Source organism: Micropterus salmoides, unplaced genomic scaffold (genome assembly GCF_014851395.1).
Source record: "Micropterus salmoides isolate LMB-PRFRI ecotype aquatic unplaced genomic scaffold, ASM1485139v1 Ms_hic_scaffold_22, whole genome shotgun sequence".
NCBI classification, from domain to species: domain Eukaryota; kingdom Metazoa; phylum Chordata; class Actinopteri; order Centrarchiformes; family Centrarchidae; genus Micropterus; species Micropterus salmoides.
Window position 1 is genome coordinate 17,294,267 of NW_024041373.1, and position 24,585 is coordinate 17,318,851.

Genomic DNA, 24,585 nt, shown 5'->3' on the forward strand with positions numbered 1-24,585 from the left:
CTTTTTTTTAAACTCTTAAAACAACCCACAGTATGTTTCCATTTTCCTGACATGCGACCTCTTGCAGTAATGATCATCCTCCTCAGCTGAGGACGGTGACAGTAATGTTACAATAAAGGCGATCTTTCCCTAACCATAACCAAGTTTTAACTCAACTAAAGGGCTGACAGATCATTGAATCATTTTTCTTACTCATCAAGGCACTGAAAAACAAGCTACTCTATAAATTGCCAAAGGTTTTGGTTCACCTGCCTTTACATGCATATGAAGGTTAATGACATCCCATTCTTAATCCGTAGGGTTTAATATGGAGTTGGCCCACCCTTTGCAGCTATAACAGCTTCTGGGAAGGCTGTCCACAAGGTTTAGGAGTGTGTTCATGGGAATTTGTGACCATTCTTTGAGAAGTGGATTTGTAAAGTCAGGCACAGATGTTGGACGAGAAGGCCTTGCTCGTAGTCTTCGCTCTACTTCATCTCAAAGGTGTAGGGTAGTCAAGTTCTCCACACCAAACTCGCTCATCCATGTCTTTGGACCTTGCTTTGTGCACTTGTGCACAGTCATGTTGGAACAGGAAGGGGCCATCCCCAAACTGTTTCCACAAAGTTCGGAGCAGGACATTGTTCGAAATGTCTTGGTATGCCGAAGCATTAACCGTTCCTTTCATTGGAACCCCTAAAAAACAACCCCACACCATAATTCCCCCTCCACTAAACTTTACACTTGGCACAATGCAGTCAGGCAAGTACTGTTCTCCTGACAACCCCAGACTTGTACATTGGATTGCCAGACAGAGAAGCGTGATTCGTCACTCCAGAGAACATGTCTCCACTGCTCTAGTGTCCAGTGGCGGTGTGCTATTGCTTTTGGCAATATAGTGTATTTTGTGTTTTAGATTTAGGACTTAAAGTACTGAGTGTTGTTTTGATATTTGCAAGGATGGAAAAGGCTTTTCACGCCATGAGTTGTTTCATGAATTGGTACCACGGGTGCGCTTTGCATCAAAATTGTTATTTTTCCATACAGTGCTGCTTGGGAAGACTCGTGAAGTGTTTAAGAATGAATCCATTTTGATGCAGGTGGACAAGGACAGATGCTCATTTTAGCACCTGATTTTGAGTCAGCTGGCTTTCAACAAAAACACATTTGTTGTAGTTGCAGACAATTTCAGCTTTCCATGCAGATTTCAGCACAAGCAAACTTGTTGATACATCTTAAACACAGTAACAAACACTGTTGATGGGCTAGTGATGGAAATGCCTTTGACTGTTTGACATTGTAGTAAAAACTATTTTCAATGCTACTGCAGTCACCATATTTGGTTTTGGTAAATTGTTGTCAGGTTTGGCTCCCTCTTCACCATGAGAGTGTGGTTAAAGAAATGCATTACTGCCAATGCTGATCCCAAGATACTTAAACTCACTGATTTTGACTCTCATCCCCGTTCACACCTACGCAAACATGCGTAGGTGTCATGATGTCATGATGATGAATCCAACAGAAGTTGATCATGTACAAAAAGCAGAAATATAACCACTAGGCACCCCACACTCCTCAACTGCTGCTGAGGCTCTATCCATGGAAATCATAAACAGAACTGGTTGCAAGGTACCTTGGGAAACCCCAATACCCATACAGCTCTGCCTTTCATTATTAAAATACTGGGTGAATTGCATATGACCCCGGGCCCAAAATCCCACAGTGCCATCCACTAGATATTCTGGAAGGCTTTTCCAAGTTCAGAAAATGGGCAAACTAGATTTTACATAATAATCTGAATGTCCTCACCACAAGAGCTTCTATATTTAATTTTTTTTTTGTGAGAGGTCCAGAGAGTAGACACCAAATTAACACTATGTTGAAAGAGAGGCACTGAATATATATATATATGTACTGCATAAGGAAATGAGGGAGCTGAGTAAATTGTGTGGAGATCATACTCCGTGTCAGACACGTAGTGAGTGTACCGAAGCTTTGAAGAAGCTGTCATGCTCATTACATTACCAGTTATTGAATCCAGCCTTTGCGGAAATTCAGCCATCCATGTTGTGTAGGAAGGAGTCGGTCTTTGAAATGATCCATTCTTATCCAAGCGATTATTGTAATTATATTTATTTGTTATTTTCTGTTGCAGACAGCTGTTGCTACATTAAAGAGGAAAGAAAATTGTTACTCCAACTAGCATTCCTAATAACTTACATATTGATTTGGATGAGGCATTGATGTGAATTAAAATTTGTCAGTAGGCTATAACCAGCATTCAATAAATGCAAGTGTGTGTGCATGTGAGTGAACTAAAGAAAAAGGGAAAAGGTATATTTCGCAAATAACTAATAAATAGTTATTAGTTAATAATAAGATTTCAATTTGAATAATTGCCTGATCTTTGATTGCCTTTTTATGAGGTATTGAGTTATAATACTGACCTAGTCTACACCACACCCAGACCTTTAGGAGGGCAAACTGGCCTGTCATTTATCTGAACTTGTTTCTTCTTAGGAACTGCTGCAGGTCCTCAGGAGGGAGCCTCATTCCCTTCTTTCCACTCGTTTCACGTCTCCCTCTGCTTTTGCTGCAGGTGTCTTCGTCTTACATAGAAATGATTGCTTGAATGTATTGTTGAACCCACAGAATGATCACCCTTCTCTGCAGCTCTACAAAGATCTAAGCCCCTTTAACTAAGTGCTTTAGTTTTCCAGGAGAGACTATATGGTTGGATCTTGCCACTCTAACTCTTCTATTGTGATGTCAGTGCTCTGCCTGAATGTAACCTCAACATTTACTGCAATGCCCCATACTCTTCAGGTCTTGGAAACTCTACTGAAGGAATGAACACCAATCGTCCAAAAACATATTCCCTGATTTGGTGTTTTGATGATGGTAGTGGAGATCATTGTCCGACAGGTTGTCCAAATCTCCCACGGGTGTATAAAACCCTTCCGCTGCCTTGAGCGGGTCATAATGACCTCGGCTCCCCTCTTTCCCTTCCCTTCAAACAACCTGGGTCAAAAGGGACACCCCTCTCTTCCCCATCTGTCCAACAACTCACGGGCTATTCAGTCCCTGTGCACTGTTCAGACCGGGTCGATTCCCTTGGAACCACTCAAGGGTTAATTAGGTTGAGATGAGGACAGTGAAGACCAAAGCACACGATCACATCATTTTAATATTCATCAAACTGTTCAGTGACCTCAGACCTCTATTTCCAACAGATGAATTCCCAATGAAGCTTTTGTGGATTGTTGGGCTTGTTAATAGGATTCAGTGTTTGAATCACAGCTCAGCTTTGAATCTTGATTCTTTGTTTCATGAAAGTCAAGGTTTTTTCTTTATGTATAACAGTGTGTAATATACTTTTCACAATGCATATAATAACGTGTAGTCATGTTAGCCACAATATGGAGACCTATTCTGTGAAATTTAATGAAAACCATTGGAGTATTTATAATATATATTAGAGTTCTTTTTGCATATATATGACCACTTTTGTCACTGAATAAATCATGAAGATCCCTGAATACAGTATATTGTATAATATTAAAACATACCAATGATAACTTATGTTGTGTTAGTTAGGGAGTCAGACATCAGAACCTCGCAAGTTAGAACAAAGAAAGCACACGCACATTTTAAATGCTATAATAGGTGACAGGTCCAATCTTGCAGACATAGTCTTTATCTATTAAACAGTTGATGGGAGATGTTAGTCTGAGGATTTTTGAAGTACTCCACCTGGGCAGAACCTTAACTGCTATCTAACAGCAGGGTACAGATTCAATTCAACTCATGTTATTTGAGAGCAGACTCGTGTAAAAAGACTCCTCTTGTAGACCCACCAGTCGAAGGTGAGGTATATTGTGTTCCATGATGATAAACTTGAAAATGCTGTTCACATGCCAAACACGGTTCCATTCAGATGAGACTTTTCAGCTATTTTTCTATTTTACAGTGAACAATAGAAAAGTGTCCAATTTAAGTTTGATGACAGCTGAAAAAAAAAAAAAAACTCAAAATTGTGCCGTATCAATAGCTTCCAATAAAACTTGTGGGTTTCATTTCATTTCATTTATTTATTTAAGGACAGTGCACATTAATAAACATTTCTGTAAATGTGCCAGTGTTAGCCAGCAGGCTAATTTTCAACTGTAGTCCAGGTTAATGGCAGTTTTGAAAAACTAGAATGGTAACGGGCAGTAGAGGGCAGAGCCTGTGTGAGATAGAGCGAAGGTTACGATATGGTAACCCTAGCACAGGCTCCGCCCTCTACTGGACTCTATTGGTTCCACCTCCTCCAATCACACGCACGCACTTGCCCACCAAAATGTTATCATGCGCGTAGCCGACCAATAGGACGTGGATACGTGCGTGATGTAAAAATAGCAGTGTCCCTACTGCCTCAGCATCCAACCGACTCTTCAGCAGACGGCGTCAGAGCGGCAGGGCTCATCGGTAGACGGCTCCGCCTGTGCTTATAGAACTAGGGTTACCATATCGTAACCTTCGCTCTATCTCACACAGGCTCTGCCCTCTGCTGGACTTTCTGAGTACAGTGAGTGGAGCCCGATGACTGTCCGCCCTAGCTGCCACAAGCCAAAGTCCACCACACCAACCCAGTCGGCCACAGGCCAGCCAAAGCCCCGACCACCACATCACCTAGTGACAGAATGGTGGGACACCCCTGAGAAGGTCGCTGGACTGATAGGGGCTTGGCCTGACCATTAACACCTGCACTGCCCTGACTTCTCACTGAAACGTCAGGCACTGCCAGTGTGTGTTCCCCCTCTACACCCAGTAGTCACCAGATCCTCACTTTTCAGATCTTAGGTCGCACTTGCGAGCTGGATCCCGACATATCCAAGAGATAGAAACGCACAAACGGGCACAATAAGGGCCAAGATGCCATTGCGCAACGGTTGTAGACACTTCCGAGTGGAATGTGTACGCAGCGCTAAGGGTAGGTCTGTTCCCGCCCGTGTACAGGCTTGGGAGATTCACTCACAAAGCCAGCTGGCCAGGCTCTTCTTGGACAGGGTTTTACTGACTGCACTATCACTGAAACAGATGAACAGCTGACCAGTGCATCGAATGGGGGCTGTGTGCTCTACATAGGACGTTAGCCTAGCACACATTAATACAACAGATGCACTCTCGCCTCCCTGCACCCTAAGTGGGGTAGGGGGGTAGAAAGCATCCAGATGTATTGTCCTGGACCTGAAAATGCTCCTTATGTTCTTAAGAACAAAGGAGATGTGTTGTCTCAATCCAGCTGCACTGTGGACACCAAGCACCAGCCTGCAGCTGGGGTGAACCGACAGGCACACAGCTCACTCACCTTCTTAGCAGAGGTGAGAGCAAGGTGCAGAGCTGTTCAAGATATAGCATTTTCAATGAGGAATGCTCCAGAGGCTCATAAGGTGAAGATATTAGAGCTACCAACACAAGTTGCAAGTCCTACTGAGGCGCCGAGAGACACAACATCGGTCGCTGTCTTCTCACACCCTGCAGACAGGAGAGATAGCTGCAACGCGACAGTATCTTCTCCATCAGATCTTGCAGGAAAGAGAAAACGGATCCGTCTCCGTCTCAACGAATCAACGCTGAAAGCCTAACCACTTAGCTTTACAGCAAGACATGGTGGAGACTGCCCGCTGCTTGGATGGTCTGTGTGACCTCAGCATATAGACCAACCTGAGTCTACCTCTCCACAATTTTAGGAGCAAAACCCGGAGAGGCTGGCCAAACACCAGCATTGTGCATATGAAGCCTCATCCTTGTGACAGAGCCCCCCAGACCATAGGTACTGGCCCTGTAGGCTGCATCACTTCTACCAGAATGACGAACGGCAGTTCCAGCCTCACCTATGTGGAGGGATGTGATGGGGTGGAGGGGAACGCAAACAGCAGCCCTTCTGGCAATGTAACGCGTCCATCCTCGCGTCAATCTCTCCATGACCATGAGGTCGTGAGTAGAAAGGATCCCTCATGCTCTTCTCGCACAACGATTGCAGTGCAATGCATCTGCTGAGTGTGTGGGGGACTAGCGAGTAGTTGACGGGGAGCCTAATGTATTTGTAGGCTACCGCCTGAGAGGAGAAGCCAAGAAATTCCCTGTTACTGTGTCACCTCGACATGAAATAGGCGTCTTTCAGGTCAATGGCAGTGAACCAGTTGCCGGGCTGCACTGGCTCCAGCATTTTCTTGATCATCAGCATGTGGAAACGCCCTCTTGTCCATTATGCTGGTTCAGGTGATCCAGAATGGCTCAGAAGCCTCTGGTCTTTTTGGGGACCAAAAAGTACATGGAGCAAGACCTCTGTGCATGTCATGCGCAGAGATGCTCTAAGACAGCCTGCTTCAGCAGAAGTTGCTGGATCTCGGCGGCCAGGAAGTCCACTTCCTCTTGAGAGGATAGACTGGCTTCCAGGAAAACTGGTGGTATAAATGGAAGTTTAGCCCAAGGGGGGCGACGTCTAACGGGCTACAGTGTCCCTGAACGCACCACAGCTTGCTGCTCTGTGGTGTCCTTGAATACCCCACGGTCTTTTGATCCGTGGTGTCCTTGAACGCACCACAGCTCGCTCCTCCAATGACGGCTCAACGTGCACTGATGACGTGCACCGTGAGCACGTCATCAGTGGAGCAGTCAATATCAACACAGCTGCCGAGATGATCAGCTACGTAAAGATTCAACAATGCTGGAGGGAACACAAAGTTAGCCTTGTAAAGGTAGGCGATTCTAATCCAATACATGTCTTTTTGTCAAATTCAGCAAATATGTTCTGCTACCTGTCTGTTCTGAATACGCAGAGAAAAAATATCTTATGTTTGTACACAGCCCTGGCTCAGTAAATGCAGCCTGATATCACCATACGGCATGTTTCTTGGATGCAAGCTAAGGTTTTGTGATGCACCCTGAGGACTTTCTGTGGCTATGATTCAGAGAGGTAACTTCATCCGAGTCACACGTTAGCCTGCTAAGTAGGTTAGCTAAAAGTAACGCCCTCCAGCATGAATGCTCCAGCAAGAAGTTAAAATTAATATCAAACTTACTGTTAATGGTGTGGACCATACCATTGGTGCACCCTGAAGGCCACTCCTGCCAAAACCACCCATTCAATCTCTCCTAATTGCAGAGCAGACATGTTTGTTTCCTTTTCACTGTGTTTCACATGTGGTCCCCATGGCTGATCCACAGTCAGTGGTGTGGGTGGGGACACTGCAAGGGGCGTGGTCTATTTGCATATTTTCTAAAGCATTTATCTTTACATTTAGCAATTCATTTAGATTTAACATTTAGATTTAGATATAACATTTAGATTCAACATTTAACATGTAGCTTTTATATTTAACATTTTACTTTTATAATCATTTTGTTGACAATTGCATATAATAATTTGTTTTACAAATTAGCTAAATGTGAGCTAAATAATCTAAAAATATCAGCTATAAAATTGTACTTGAATTTTTACAGTTCCTATAGTGTGCTGGCTCTGGGACGGTCTCGTTGCAGCAGCAGTTAGCGAACCCACAACTTGGCTAACATTTGTTATGGTATTGGACATCTCCAGAATCGCATACCCCACATTTAAAGTTGTTGACAATGGGTAAACATTTATGAAAAGCTCAGTTTTCCACTCCCATATTAAAATATCACACTTCAAATTTGATACATAATTTAATACATAATATTTGGAGTGGAAAAGAGAGAAAGTGAAACATTTCACATGTATCCACTTCCAAATCGCGTGCTCATTTTCCGTCTGTCTTGTGTTTCTTAGCAGACTTTAAACATCCTTTAAATAATTTTGTAAAGACATCAACCTACACACAAACACTTTATGCGTTACATCTTTAGCTTTACTATATCACATTCATCTGTATTGTATCTTTGTATAGTTTTCATCAACTTAAAATGCAAAAGTTCCTAATCAATGTCCATATCTGGTTGGCAGAATTTTTCTTCGAATAAAAGAGAAACAGTCAAAGTATTTAGAAATAAATCACTTTTGTATGCATTATTATATCAGTTGTTGAACTTTGGGGCGTATATGAAAAGGAACTCACTAAAAGTGTATAGAGACTTCATTATCTGTATTGGGAGAGAAGACAGGATGTGGGTTTTGTTGAGTAAGTCATGTTACATCAGGCAAAGTTGTATTTTCTAACCAAACATTCATTGTTGCTTTGCAATGTTCATTGCAATGTAAAATTGATTTAAAATATACTGAACTTTTCATTTTCTAATTAAAAAAAAACAACAACACTGAATAAGTTTTATGAACTGTCTGAACCCCACCACAGCCCAACCTTTAACTGGGGCAGCTTGTACAACCAGAAACTGAAATACAGTGTTTTATAAATTGAAAAATTGTTTTGCAATGGAAATATAAACTATTTTACCTTCAGTGTTCTTCAGTAATCTTAAATTCCAGTGAGCCACAATGTCCAAACAAACCATAAATTCAGTTTGTATAGATTTTGCAGCCATGTATACCACTGATAGTTATAGATTGTTGGGAGATGGGACAGAAAGGACCCAAACGCAACGCTCAGAGGGAAGGAGGTTTTATTGAGGGTTCACGGAGGGGGCTAGGGAAGAGGTGAGGGAGGAGAGGTGGACGCCGAGGGACGCGGGCACGGAGGACCGAGGAGCAGGCGAGGCGCAGGTGGTGAGGCGAGGAGCGGGGAGGAGCCGGGAGGGCGCCGTGGAGGAAGCCCGAGAGGAGAGGACCGGAGGATGAGCCCAGCCGACAGAACGGATGACGAGGGTGAGTGAACCTGGGAGGGAAAACAGACAGAAAGACAGGGTTAGTGACTGGAGCGACAAAGTACAGGGAAAATGAGAGAAAACAAGAAACATGACAGCCTGAACGTAGAGGTGGCACCGGGTATGGAGCAACGACGATCAAGTGAGGATAGTGTGGCGAACCGGGGTTAAAATACAGGCAGGGATGAGGTTGATTACTGGCAGGTGTGGAAGGCTGACGAGGTGGCTGATGAGGTGCAGGTGCGCGTAGTTGGCTGGGCTCAGGAGCCGAGGGAGAGAGGAGGAGAACACAGGGAGGCAGGCAGAGCAAAACAATGGGTGAAATAAAGCGAGAGAAAAAAAGGGAAACCAGGACACTCACCGTCAGCTGGGCTGTCCCCACAACATAGATACAATCAACTTCCTCTGTATAGGTGGAATATGTAACATTTTTTTGTTTGTTTGTTTTTATGATCCATTCACAGCTCTTGACTGGAACGCAAGTCAAGTTACTCTGTACACTGCAACAGTCTACATGAACACTGCTTTGACAGACATTTTTACTCACTAGTGGTTTAGTCTTAGGTTGATAATTATCAGTTATGGATTAGACCCTTAAATTGTTAATTTATACAGTATGTGCTGTAATTACTATAATTGTTATCATGTTATTGCTTCATACATAGTTACAACTTAACAACTATTATATATATATTATATATCATATAATTATATAAAATTATATTATATCATTCATAGACACATGAATGATTTTTGTTTTTCTTTAAGGAGGACATGTGTACACCAAGCTCTGAGGCTATATGACCACAGGGTGTTGACACCTGCTTCTCACCATGTTTTGCAAGTATAGTGAAATGACAATAAACCATTGGCAGCATGATCCCACTTTGCTATGACTAACAGAACAGTCTTAGGTTGATATATAGTGCCCTCCTGTGTTAAAGTAGTAAAACACATACACATGCAGGCAGCCACAGTGATGTATGTTTTTTTGATGCCAATTGCAATAATAAAAAAAATATATTATTTGATCATTAAAATAGAAATGTCACGTTGATTGAATGATCTTCTTAGGTCTTCATAGAATTAATGATAAACATTTGAACATTTCTGAAGAATCTACACAAAGCAGTAAAGTTAGTCATGCATATACTGCACACACCAATGCAATCATTATAGTTTCCATACACTAAACATTAGTAATGTTATTTAAAGAGAGATTTGCATTATTTTCTATGAATCAAGGACTACCTGCTTCTGCCCCCGGCTCACAATACATGGATCGTGTTATGCCTGGATATCACTGCAGAGATGGCAGAGAGAGAAAATAAAACAGCTCCGTGAGCAAGCAAGTGGGAGATTTGTGTCTATGAGTATCACCACAGGAAAAAAAAACAATGTTGCCAAAGTGATTCAATATGCCTTGCTGCAGAAAAAAAACGCTTATTGGTAAAAGGTGACAAAATGGCTAACATCTGCAAAAGAGATGTGAAATTTTTTTTAAAACAATCTAAATTAAATTAAAAAATTATTCTAGTCTATTACAACTTGGGTTTTGTGTTCATTGTTCATCAAATGATTCCTTTCAACTAATTTCAACTGACTAATTATAGCACTAGTCACCAAAGTAATTGCGGGGATCAGGGAAGGCAGCGTTATAGTTACAACAAAGTTCAATGGGACAAGAATGAGTGGTCAGACAGAGAGGCTATAAACCATTTTATTTACAGGTACCGAAAGTGAGTGCACCTGAATTGTTGCCAGGGGGTACTGCAGCTGCTGTGCCTGCTCCGTTCAGACTTTGTGTTTATGTATTTTTATGCACTTTATTTAATTCTTTTGCACCCATCACCTTAGCTATCATCATAAACGACATGCAGACACTAAAAGATTCAATAAAGTCCCAAAGAAAGCACAGAGAGAAATGATCAGGCATCAGGAGCAGTCAGAGGTCCCAGGCACATCGTACACCCTTGCCCAACATCCTACTAGCCAACGTCCAGTCTCTACAGAACAAATTGGATAAAGTACCAGAGAGACATACAGGGCTGTAACACCCTGCCTTACAGGTTCATCGCATGGACAGTGCAGCAGACTCTCTCACAAGCTGTTCACCCAACCTGTAGAAGCTGACCACCAAATGTCGCCCATTGTATCTTCCCCGGGAGTTTACCTCAGTCATCTTTAGTATGTTCTACAATTCACAACAGAAGGACACTGAGCTGCCTGCATGATGCCCTTGTTAGCCTTTAGGCTTGTTAGCCCTCATCATGGCAGTAACCTCCGATGGGTGTGCAACCTGCAGTCTCTCCTGAGCAAATCAAACCATGCCACTTTAAAAGTAAAAACAACAGCTGAATCAGGAAATTATGTTTTAGCAGGAGGTCACATGCTGGACTGACCAATCAGGGGCTGCTCTTCAGTTCAGTCTGTCTAATGCTGACTGGGACATAAAACAATCATTTCAAGAGTCCTGTGACAGCAACAGATATCAGATCTTTTAGAGAATTTCAACAAATATAACAGAAAAGGTTTCTGAAATAAATTTCAAACCCCAGCTTTAACAGAAGTATTTTAATGCAATCACACTCTAGCTCAAGGCAGCCACTTCTGTCACTGATAAATTCTCTCACAGATGCAGCAGGCCTGTAAGCCACAAAGTGACACTGAATTGTGAAGGCGAGATATGATTCAGACTTAGTTCACACTCAGGAACTGAGTGTGCTTGTATGATAGCTCAAAGTATCGCAGACTTTAGAAAGACAAGTGAACAGGGAGGAAATCAGAAAAAACACATTTGGCAGAATAATATGCCTTTTTACACAATGCAATATGTTTTATGATACCAGGATGAGAGAAAAGATAGGACCATGAAAATATATAACAGTAGCACCCCAAGGTAATAAAGGGTCTTGAGTAAAACAGGGCAGTTGGGTAATAACATTGTAATTATACAGTAACTAATAGTTTATGGCAATGATAATGAGGTTTAATTTCTGAAGTAGTTTAATAATATTTCAAGGTAATAAGGACCAAAATATCTTTACACCATTATTACTATTATTGTGTGGGTATTATTAGTAGTATTATCATTAACCAAATTACCACTGTCTCTAAAATGATTTTACACAGTGATGTTACCACATTTTTATTGATAGACTTTAAGCCTGAAATAACCAGATTATTGTGAGCAGAGACCTACTGCTAACTTGTTATTACCATGTAACTACTGATAGTTTGTTCTATTTTCATCAAGATTTCCAGCGTTACTCTAATGTTTATGCTATAATATTGACTTATTATGCAAAATAAGCCCTAGTACTAATACTCCACCCTGTTGCCACCCTGTTATCACCTGTTGTTCCAAGATATAGCTTATTACCTTGTAATGACTGAGCTGGAATGTAAAGTGCTACTGATTTAAGAATATATTGCCACACATCATGGTATTGTGATATCATTTGTATACTAAAATAAAATTAGACATTGGTGATAAAACTTTATAAATTTAAACTTTAGACTTTAACTTTATTTCTCTTTAATTAGTTACTACACAAAACATCATAACATTAGTTTGATAGTGTATAGAGGAGTAAAACTAGCTAGCTAATGATTTAGCACTACATTATGATAATAATTCAATTGTACTTAGCCTGCACACTGTTAAATGTAATTATAGATGTTTCAAATGTGCTTTTCTACAATCAAGAGTTTCCACTATGACTGGCACATATTCCACAGCTGCACTGCTCCTTTTATTTTCCACTTTTTGACACTGCCTGCACCGCTTTGATCCACTCCTTTCTTTCTTCGCCCGTAGCAGCTTGGAGGAAGTAGTGAGTTTCATCTGAGGTGATGATCTCAAAGAGGTTGCCATCAACGTCATATTTTTTGGCTGAAAAGGAGGGAAAGGAATTAAAAGGGATGAGCTGAAGAGAAACGACTGACAGTAAACAGCACAGTCACAGTCTGTCACAGTTGCAAAGCAACAGGGTGTGTGTATCCTGTGACAACGGTCTCACTCACCATCAGGCACATGCTCCACAGCTGTCACCACAGACCCACGGAGATGGATGGAGCCCAGAGGCTCATCACCCTGTCACAAAGAAAGAAAGGAGACAAAAGAAGGCAGAAATTTGGAGCATGGAAGATTTTGTGAGTACAAGTTCTCAACTTCTTTCAGCTTGTAAAAGTCAGTATATTTACCTTTGCAGGATCATAATAATGCATATAAGCAGGGTCATCCCGCAGTATGAACTTTCGCACCTTCCAGTTTTTTCTTCTATGTCCCTGTGATAAAATAACACACGGGGCTTTATCTTATTTGCTGAAAATCACTAAAATTGTCAAGCAGATGTTATTTAGACTTCCTCTTTCAGTGCATGTAACAAAGTACTTGCAAAATTATAATAACAGAAAAGTTTCTTTCCACCACAGAGTGTGTGTGTGTACTTTCATCTGCATGTTTGTGAATGTGGGAGGTACGTTGAAAAGTATGATGTTCTGCAGCTGGACAATATAGAACCTGGCTTCTTGTCAAGATATTATTATTGTTATGGGAACAGTGTATACATCTTTTAAATTATTGTTGTAAAGATAGGAAGTGGAACAAAAACATGGTGACACTTTTGCTTGCATTCTGATTCACCTGTTTAAGTAAACAGCCCTGTTTTATGATGTTTCCTCTGAATTCTTCCTTCATAAGCACATCTTCATCGCTGGAGTAGCCTTCACAGAAGAACCCACTGTCTGCCTGCCACAGCAACGCACACACACATCATACATAAATACATATTAATAATCTTAGGAAATCATATTGAAACATTACTGTGCCAACAATTGTCTTGCTGGAAAAAGACCTAAATTCCGTTTAACATAAAGATACCATTCTTTGTTAAATACGGTAGTAACTTTTTGACACTCAGTTGAACTTACAAAGTAATAAAGAGCATTTGACTCATCTAAGAAGGCCGTTTGCTCTCCACTTTCTGCTCCTGCTTTTGACAGGTCACCCGCAGGCTGGAGAAAACCCTCATTCAGGAGCCCTGTTGCTAACATGAGGGCCTCGGGCCTATTTCTTACTTTCTCCTTTGAAATCAGCCACTCTACCACTGTCGCACCTGTGCAAAAATAGGGAAAGAGCAAAAAATGATGAGAGTGTTAGAAGATTTAAAAAGAAAACAAGTTCTTTCACACCTGTAACATCAATCAAACCAAGTCAACAGTACCAGTGAAGCAGTGGTTGAAGACTCGATTCTCCTGCTCCATTTTTAACTCTTTCACTCCATCATCCTGGTCTTTCATCAGGGTGTACAGCTCACTGAGAAAACGCAATGTGGACACTGTCAACATGTCATGCCATCTATTATTCTCTATTCACTAAGACACTAAGGCAGTCCTGTCAAGCTCGCATTTTCTCTACATGCTGAAATGGTGTGCCTGTTGCTCTACTTTTAAGAGTGAACAGTGGTAAAACTTTTGTGTGTTTTTTAAGTGTTTCCAAAACCAAAAGCACAAGAGCACACTTGTAAGGAATGTACAGTATTTATGTATGTAGTAGTAAGGCTATCAAAGTGTTAGTTCATGGCCAATAAGCTTATATTTAGCTTTACGTTATTTTGTGAAGTCACAGGTTTGGTTACAATATGGTTCAGGATACATACATCCACAGTGTGCACTGGTCTTGGATGCTACCTAATCAGAGTTTAGGCTATCGTAAGTGGCTCTGTCTCGCTGTCATTGCATTTGGGGAAGTTTACACTCCAGCAACCCCAACCAAACTCATGACTTGCCAGTCACATCAGTGAGTCCTCGTCCTCAAAGCCTTTACTCTTGCAACTAAAAAGCAAAATATAAAGTTTGAACAACAGTAACAATAAAGCATAAATCTAACCTCTGTGTTTCTTGTATGTATGATTTCCTATAATAAACTAATCCAAACCGGGTTGTGTTGGAATGAAATGACACTTGAAATGACACTTATAATGGTCAAGGTGCTGCCAAAGAGGGTTTTCATTTAACTAACAGAGTTAGTATTAGCTTAATTAGCTAGCAAAATCTTCCTGTGACAGTAATAATTTCAGCCTGCATATTGGAAGTCCCCTGCTGAAATGAATGACCCATTATTGTAGAAAAAATTACAAAAAGCTGTAACTCATTGTGTGAGGTGTAACTATTGGGACTGAGACTTAGCTAAGTGTCAGTTGTTAGAATGAAATTAATCCTGGTCCTTTCAAATTATTGTTTCCACCATTAAGAAGATTTTACAGAACATACGCTAGGTTGATCGTTTCAGGCAGGCGAATGGAGCGTCTTGTGGACTTCCTGGCAAACTTTTTTCCCCCCTGTAGGCAGGTAATGGCTCTCTTCATGTCCTTCACCCAAAACTCTCTCTCCTCCACATGTGAGGCTTGGAAGAAGTGGTCCTGCTTCTTCTCTGTGGTGATCTTGAAAACCAGCTAAATGGAGCATTATTAGTCAGTCACACTGTTATATGTTCTGTTTATTTTTGAGATTTACCCAGAAACCACAGCTGCTATTGGGAAAATTTGTCACCATTTGTCTCAAGCTAATGACATTAAATTGAGTGTTTTAACATTTAAACGTTAATAGTAGTTTTGAACTCTGTGCCTAAACCAATATACTTTCCCATTACTATAATTTCCAAGTATCTAAAACTTTTGTTGTTTCTTTGATTCTGGGTCTGTGTTCTCTAGGTTGTTCTCTGTCTGTCTCCTGTCTGATTCTGCAGTAGTCAATTCAATTCAATCTAGCTTTATTGGCATGAATGTAAAACAACAATATTGCCAAAGCTACAAATAAATTACAAAAGAACAATTCATATCATACAGTTCATTAAAAAAAGCAAATAAAAAAAGTGCTAGTTCAGATTTTACAGCAGGTATACTTGACATTTTCTTACTGTCCTCTTGCCAAAATCCTGGCAAGGATTGATGAGCGTGGCTCCCTTTAGTGGGATCATTCCTTTTGGAGAACTGTCTGTTTTCTTTTTATAGAATTCCACCCCATCATCTGACAGCACCACCCACACCACCTTCCAGGAGTTTAGCACTGTACCCTGAGGATCAATAAGACAAGTGACAACAGGCAGCCTTGAGCAAAAGTGCGAAAGTATAGGTCGACGATGTAGTTATTACAGAGAGCATGTTGTACATGAACTGAATATTTTGATTTACACCTATTTTAACATTTCTTTGTCATCATTAAAGATACTTGTTTCTGTTAAGTTTGATAACCTCCTCATCTTCTATAAAAATCCCACTGTCCAAAGATACACCAGGAATAGCACTATACATCACGCTTCTTACTTTAAGCGGTGGCCTTTAAATCCGAGGCGGAGTTCATGGCTTTGAAGGTCACTAGTCACTCAAAAGTAAGAAAGTTTCACATAAAACAAAATTGTTAACTTTTTGTTCAGATGACGTAACATGAAAAAGGGCAAATTAAGTTTTTGTTATGACACAGATTTCCCCTCAATCCATTTGCTTTGTGTTTCATTTCACACGCTGAGTTTGTGAAGTGAAAGAATAACAAAACGAAAGCCGACAGCTCTTATTGGATCAGGCACCATTTACCATAAATTAGAATGCAGAAATTAATCTATAGTTAGTCATTCTTTTAATACATATGGGGAAGAATCACTAGCTTTGGCAACCCTTTTCTGGAACAGTTTGAGTTTGTGTTCATGCTGTATGTGTTCCTTTTCACTTGGTTTGTTATTGAACAAACTATCATGCTCTGTTGAGCTTGCAGTGACTTCAGTACCTTTCACGATCTTTGGTCTGTTGTCTGTCTGGTCTGTTGTGTTTCTTGTTTGGTGTGTTGGAAATATTTCTGTGCTTGTTTTGTTGTTTGTTTGATTTTGGGTCTGTGTTCTGTGGGTTGTTCTAGTTCTGTCTGTCTCCTGTCTGATTCTGCAGTAGTCAATTCAATTCAATGTAGCTGTATTGGCATGATTATACAGTTCATTAAATAAAGCAAATAAAAAAGTAAAAGTGTGTGTTTGTGTGTGTAAAATAAAATAAAATAAAATATAAAAATAAATAAAACAGTAGACGTGTGTGTGAGTGTGTGTGTGTGTATTAACAGACAAAAAAAATCAGTATTAAATTTGAAATAAAAAATAAAACAAGCAAAGGAACAATGAAAATAATAATAATTTGAAAAAATTTCAGAACAGTTATTTAATATATTTAATATATTATCTAATCTGAGTTTCCACTGGTAGTCCTGAGTTTGTAGCATGAGGAGATAAATTTTGCAGCAATGATTTGGCATTCTGGCATTTCTCCCGGTAAATAGGGGAGTTTCTGTGTGTCTGACATAAATGCGAATTTGGAGTATATTTGTGAAATGTTTGTGTTGAAGAAGTGTTTTTCTCTTAATGTTTTATATTTAGGGCATGAGGTTACAAAGTGCAGCTCTGTCTCCACCTGTCCTCTGTCACACTGGGAGCAGAGTCTCTCCTCTTCTGGTAGCCAGCTCTGTCTGTGGAGACCTTGGCCAGGCTGTGTTCACTCATTCTGAATGTTGCCAACATTTTTCTTAGTTTAGGACGTTTTATTGTGCTCAGGTAATTTGCCAGTGTGAATTCTCTTTTTAGGGTCAGATAACTTTGTGATTTACTTTGTGTTTTGGTGATTTCTTTCCAGTATTCATTATATTTGTCTTTTTGCTTGTTGATAATTTGGTTTGGTCTGCTTGAGCTGGTGTTGCTGTCCTGAGGTTGTTGGGGACTTGTTACTGCAGAGAGCCTCAGGACCAGCTGGCTGAGGGGACTCTTCTCTGGTTTCAGCTCCTGGTATGTTAGGGCTTTGTGATGGTATGTCTGGGGGTTAGCTGATTTTAAGTGACTGTAAAATTTAATTGATCTTTTCTGTATTTTTAGCAAGAGGGTATTGGCCGAGCTCTGCTCTGCACAGATTATATGCTTTTTCTCTGCAGCTGCAGGATGTTCAGTAGTCTGTGCATGATGTTTAGTGTCCTGAGTCTTGTCTGTTCCTGTTTCTATCTTCCTGATTTCCCTTGATTTGTACCACCTGTTGATCTCCCTGCCTGTGTGCATGTGCATGCATGTGTGTGTGTGTGTGTATGTTAGCTTGATTACCCGTGTGTCTCACCTGTTTGTTCCCTGCCTTCTCGTTAACCCTGTATTTATTGTCTGCTGTTCAGTTGAGTCTTTGCTGGATTGTTGTATTATCATGTCTTGTACTTGCTGTGTGTCTGCTTACCACGGTGTCTGTGGTCTCCACTTGAAACCCTGCCTTCCTATTTTTGCAGTTGCTGAGTTTTCAGACTTCCCTGAAGCTCTGCCTGTTTGGTTTTTGCGTTCACAGTATTCTTAGACTTCTTTGTTCCCTTCTGCCTGCCTCCAGGGATGATTATTATTTATTGTGATATACAGAGAAATTAATACACATCTACCAACAAAATATAATTTTCCAAGTCAGAAGGAGACATGTCAGAAAGTGGGTAAGAACAAGCCATACTGGAATGCAGAACTTAAAAAACTATGGAAGGATAAAGAACATGCAGAAAGGGAATTTTTAAAATGTAAAAATCCATTGATCAGAAGGCAATTTAAAGATAAATGTACACAAACTCGATTATTTTTGATAAGAGGATACGGTTCCATAAAAGGCAATTTAGAAGAGGACAAGCATTACAGTTGGATCGATTAAAAAGTAACAACCCACAACAATTTTGGAAAGAAATAAACAAATTGGGTCCTAAGAAATTGAAAAAAATTTCAATGGAAATTATATTAGAGAATGGTGACACGGAATGTCACGTATGAATGACTTAGCTCTACAAATTAAGGATGCTAATTTAGGAGTATTACTTCATGGTACTAAATTGGAAATTCTATTATATGCGGATGATATAATCTTACTAGTTGAGTCTGAGTCTGATTTACAGAAAATGTTAAATGTGGTTAATTTGTGGTGTTTCAAGTGGCGATTCACTATAAATCAAAGCAAAACACATATAATGCGTTTTAGAAAGAAAGGCACAGAAAGAAGTACAAATATATTTAGCTTTGGCTCAGTCACTCTAGATTATGTTAGTGCATATAAACATCTGGGGGTTTTCTTGATGAATTCCTGACCGACGAGGCTGGTATTAAATCTCGCGTTGATTCTAGCGGGAGAGCTCTAGGATCAGTTATTAATAAACTGAAAATATGTAAGGATCTTGGATATTCTACATATACTAGACTTTATGGTGCATGTGTTTCTCAAATACTGAACTATGCTGCAGGGGTGTGGGGCTTGAAAGAATCCAAAACGGTAGATACCATACATAATAGAGCCATACCATGTTTTCTGGGGGTTCATAAATTTGCTCCGATCCTAGCAATTCAGGGAGATATGGACTGTGTACCAGGAGCTGTACAGAGAAAATGTGAAATGATACGACTGTTGAACCGTCTAATCAGAATGGCAGAGAATAGAGTAAATAAGAGAGTATTTAGGTGGAGTAAAGCTCACAGGTCTCCATGGGTAAAGGAGATTTATTCTATTTTTGAGGAGGTAGATATGTTGTATATCTACAGGAACAATTTAAGTTGTAATGTTAACTCGCTTAAACACAAGTTGTTATTGAAATTTGAAGAAAAATGGTTTGAAAATGTTTTATTAAAGCCAAAATTAAGGACATGTATGCATATCAAACAGAATTGTATGTTACATCTCGTTTATCTAGAAGCCAGAGATCCTCGGTTGCACAGCTGAGATCTGGGATTTTGCCTCTGGCCATTGAGGTTGATCGATTCAAAAATATCCCAGAGGAAAAAGGAATTGTGTGAGCTATGTGACCTTGGTGAAGTGGAAAGTGAATCTCATTTCCTCTTGTACTGTACACATTATGATGATCTAAGAGAATCTTTGTTTCTGGATGTTACACGGCAAATCTCTGAAATAGTTTGGTATGCTGACGATCTAAAATTAGTATGTTTGTTTAACTATGATATATCTAAGTTTGCAAACTTTGTCTCAAAGGCTTGGAAAAGAAGGCAAACTAGTTTTTTTAACTAGATTTAATTTTGTTCTGTGTAGGGTTATGGGTTTATGTGGGTGGTTATCTGAGTAAATGTGAATGCATCTGTGTATGATACATGCATGTATCTGAATACACATGTACCATTTATTATTATTCCGCTTCTAATCCTTGTTTATATTTGGTTAGCTCTGTATATGATGTACTCTGTACCTGGTTATCTTGTATATTATTTTACTTTTATTTTATTTTTTCTGTATATTAATGTTGGTGTCTTGTAAGCCCATGCAGGCTGGGTATAATCCTACGCATGACACAATAATAAAGCTTCATTCATTCATTCATGCTCAGTTTATCAAGGATCTTTTGGATTTACTTTCCCATTTTGATTCACTGCTTGAATTTGGACTATTCATTGTATTATTTCTGTCTTATGTTTTCTGTTAAGTAAAACAAATCCTGAAGAACCGAACCTGCCTAGCTCCACTGTCCTGGGTTTTGGGTCATTTCACACACGACAAACCCTAACAGTACCCTTCACTCTCTCAGGGAACAGTGGAAACTTATTTATCCAGTGACATTTTTTCCTTCAGCAAGGCTTGCTTTTGAGAATGTATATAAAGTTTAATGTTACATAACTTGTGTTAGAAGTCTTCCCCAACTATATCTGTTGTCAAACACATGCCTTCAAGCATCACAAGAAAGCTGTGTGTAAAATTGTGGCTGTGGTCAACAAATTCAACCATGCAGTGGATAAATAACATAACAGAAGTATATAGTGTTGGAATATCAGCCTTTGCCTTCTGAACAGCTTTAATCCTTAGTATTGTCATGTCCTGCACTGTGTGTAGCAGGACACCGTAACGTTCGTACTTCATATGTTGTGTAGAGTTTCAATAATACTGTTTATATGCAACACAGATTTGTAACACGTTTACCAGTGAAGGGTGATTATATATCAGAATTGTATTTACTGCTCGTTTTCACTGTCCCCAAGTAAGGCCATTTATTGCAGGATTAACTGTATATTTATTACTGTATATTGAAGTGCTTTCCATTTCATGGTACTTTATGCTTCTAGTCCGCTGCAACTCAGAGGCAAATGTGTAGTTTTACCACTACATTTCTTGCAATTTCCTCCACTCCTGTCAGTTACGAACAAGAAACTGAGGCTAGGCTCACCAATATTGGGCAATAGAAGATTGGAAATTTTGCCTGGTCTGATGAGTCTTGATTTCAGCCTCAACATTCAGATATCAGGGTCAAATTTGGTGTAAACAATGATAAAAGCATGGATCCATCCTGCCTTGTATCAACAGTTCAGGCTGCTGCTGGTGGTGTAATGATGTGGGGGATATTTTCTTAACACACTTTGGGCCCCTTAGTACCAATTGAGCATCATTTAAATACGACAGCCTACCTGAGTCTTGTTGCTGACCATGTCCATGCCTTTATGACCACAGTGTACCCATCTTCTGATGGCTACTTCCAGCAGGATAATGCACCATGTCACAAAGCTCAAATCATCTCAAACTGGTTTCTTGAACATGACAATGAGTTCACTGTGCTCCATTGGCCTCCACAGTCACCAGATCTCAAGACAATAGAGCAACATGGATGTGCAGTCGACAAATCTGCAACAACTGCATGATGCTATCATGTCAATATGTCAATATGAAGTCTCTGAGGAATGTGTTCTACACATTATTGAAAGTATGCGACAAAGAATTAAGGCTGTTCTGAAGGCAAAAGACGTCCAACCCAGCACAAGCAAGGTGTGCCTAATAAAGAGGCCATTGAATGTACATAGCTATAGATATATAAGGTATATCCAAGGAAGGTTAAATCAAGAGCATCTGGACTTATTTGAAGATATTAGAAGGTATAACTTATATGTTATTTTCATTTTGTCAAAGTCAATTAAAGTTTAAAGTCTAAAATACAGTGAATAAATGTGACTTTGATTGGCATGTTAGGTCTGCAGAAAGCAAAATCTCACTCTTGGCTCGATCTAGATTTAGGGTGTGAAACGGACACTTACTCACTGCTCGTTCTTTGTAAAATAAATTTCCAGTTTATGTGTAGGAAGTGGCTTATGTGTCAATTTTGAACATACACATTGTTTATATGTCTGCCCTCTGTTGTTCACGAAAGCGAATTTGTTTGTGTTTGGGGATTTCATAGTATAATAATGTCATATTGCAATTGGACAGCATTTGTTTCAGGGCAAAGCGTTCTTAGGTAAATCGGTTTTATGTAGAATAAATGGTGAAACAACCTACTAAACACTTACTAAACTCATGTTTTACTCGTGGACAGAAGCAGGAACTTGAGTTTTTTTTGCAGCTGTGTGTAGTGTTCAGCAACTTTTTGTTGTTGTCTGTTCCTCTAGGTGCTGTTTGACTTAGAACAATATTTCTTTTTACCAGTGTTGTTTGTCCAGGCCAGAATTTATCTAGATGTTTATTTATTTTTGTCACAGTTTAGGTGACTGAGTTCAAAAACTCAAACGTGTTACTTGTCAGACCTCTACATTCGACATTTCTTTGATTCACACTTTGATTAAGTTTGTCTTTTATCGTGTAGATTTCAAATTGCATTTGTTTTACTGTAATATTTACCACCAATAGGTATAGTGTGAATGTGTTGCTAGAAAGCCAAACCTCTCAGTATCTGGTGTAATTCAGAATGTATCTACTTTTTGTTGCAGAACCAATCATAAAGTTGTCATTTCTGTTATAATTTTGTCAGTGTTAGACTTTAAAAAACACATTCAAGCTCTACAAATGCAGCACGAAGCGGACAGTGTTTTCTTGTAGTTATTCTTACCTTTTTCACCAAGTATCCCTCTCTGATCTGTTGTGGCTCCATTACCCTGCTCTCTGCTGATGTCAGACCTTTGTCGCTTTTTTAGTGAATGTCAAAAGCATTTCTTACCCAATCCACCTACACACTCTCACACGCTCTCTCTCTCTCTCTCTCTCTCTCTCTCTCTCTCTCTCTCTCTCTCTCTCTCTCTCTCAGCCTGTCGAAACCACAAACACACACACACACACACACACAGATACATGCAGGAAGTTGAGCTGGGCGTGTTACAAAGATGAGTGGTCAACCAGCTTCCTCTTCTATGTGATATTATTAGTTACAGCTACTGCTCGGCTGATGTCTGACAGTTCTGGTAAAAATGTGAACTTCAACATTTCATTGCAGTTACAGTAAAATATCTCAGCTTTTTAAATGTGTCTAGCCATTTAAACAGAGGAGGTTGAGGTGGATAAAGAAAGACAGTGAAGCACAGATGAAACCAACCATGCCTGATGATTTTACAGTAAATGTGCCCCAACTTTGACCACACTCACATAGGATTAAGTAATTTTCTTTACTGGACTTTTATTTCCTCTATTACACTTTACACTTAGGTATTGTCTTGTTATTTAATATTATTATACTTTAACTTTCTTTCATATGTTACTTTGATGCATTTTATGCCTTAAGAAAGGTCTTAAAAGCTGCTGGATCCTTGCCTAAACTCTAAAGCCCATATGATCTGTTAGTGTATGTGTGTTTTCTCTGTGTTGTGCTATTGTGTGTTTATGTGGAACTTTATTTCCTGTGGTAGTGCTGGTGGTACTGCTGTCAAAATAGTTGTTTTTCCACTTTTCACTGTTATGTAAGATGGCAAAATTAAGCTTTTTGCAAGGCATGAGAAATAAACTTTACTGCTGTCATCATTGGTATTGCCGTTTGCAATCACAAAAACCCATTGACCCCATGTATACTGCACATCCTAACTCTATATTTAGCAAGAATATGAATAACTACAAGTACATGATTTAGCTACAGTTGACGTGAGTCAGACTTCAGTTCACATAGTTCTGGTAAAACAAAGCTTCCTCTTTTCCTAATTGCTCACTGTGACTAATATGTGTGAAGTTGGCAGGTTGAATAACCACAGAGGAAAAACAAGTCTTATTCATTTGTTAAACTTTATTACACAATATGTATGTAAAAAGATGGAGAGCACCAGGCCGTGCTGCAATGGAAGCACAAGAATAAGAACACACATACTACATAATACAGTATCTATTTATTAATCATAATGATGGAGATTCTTTTTGAATTGCAGACATGCTGGACTAAACTTGAGTTGCAGCTGAATTCACTCAGTTTCAGTCATTTCCTGACATGAAAGGAAGTCGTCATATCTAAGGTGTCAGCTCTCATCAACATGGTGAACCAGCTGTTTGAAATGACTGGCAGCGATGAAACACTGCTATGTGACAGAATGAAAGGGTGCAGTTATTTTGGAAGATTGTGACTGAATCAATACCTTTTTAGATATATTCTTCTTGATTTCCTTCACATTATTTAATACAGTGTACTACACAGTATAAAAAAACACTTTTTACACATAAGGTACTTTCAGATTGTTTTGATGGTCCTTCCTCACCTGTATGAAGCAACTTGCAGGTGGTGCTGTTTCCTTTCTGTTTTGTTTGCATCAGACCCCTTGATTCATCTCAATGGTGATTCTGAAAGATACAGCTTGTGGTGATGTTGTTTTGGGATGACGTGGCTTCAAAACCTGGAGATAAAATCAACACCTCTCCAATTCATTACGCAATACACAGGGATGATGTACAAACAATAACAACATTATTTTCAACATTTTATTCTTGTGATGTTGTTAATGTTCCTCTAGAGGGTATCATAAACACATTCAAGCTGAATGACATTGGGAGGCGCGCTGTACTGCTTTCAGGGGTTACGCTAGCATTGAATACAGGATGAGAAAGAAAA

General features: G+C 39.7%; 1 protein-coding gene and 1 long non-coding RNA gene across 3 annotated transcripts; both read right to left on the reverse strand.

The window, feature by feature from the left end:
• Positions 1 to 8,612: 8,612 nt before the first annotated feature.
• Positions 8,613 to 9,062, reverse strand: LOC119917415. The gene is made up of 2 exons (XR_005447274.1): positions 8,885 to 9,062; positions 8,613 to 8,777 (listed from the first exon to the last, which is right to left on the reverse strand). It is a non-coding gene; the product is annotated as an uncharacterized LOC119917415 (long non-coding RNA).
• A 1,406-nt stretch (positions 9,063 to 10,468) lies between these two features.
• On the reverse strand, positions 10,469 to 22,754 carry plek (pleckstrin). Of its 2 annotated transcripts, none has more exons than XM_038737735.1 (9): positions 22,615 to 22,754; positions 15,689 to 15,844; positions 15,043 to 15,224; positions 13,995 to 14,086; positions 13,702 to 13,886; positions 13,415 to 13,519; positions 12,973 to 13,056; positions 12,793 to 12,862; positions 10,469 to 12,661 (listed from the first exon to the last, which is right to left on the reverse strand). In XM_038737735.1, exons 1-9 carry the CDS (start codon positions 22,654 to 22,656, stop codon positions 12,522 to 12,524), a joined length of 1,056 nt encoding a protein of 351 aa, XP_038593663.1. In that variant the 5' UTR covers positions 22,657 to 22,754; the 3' UTR covers positions 10,469 to 12,521. The 2 variants fall into 2 exon arrangements, with proteins under 2 accessions (XP_038593663.1, XP_038593664.1); XM_038737736.1 differs by lacking the exon at positions 22,615 to 22,754 and adding an exon at positions 16,095 to 16,114.
• Between the last annotated feature and the right edge of the window lie 1,831 nt (positions 22,755 to 24,585).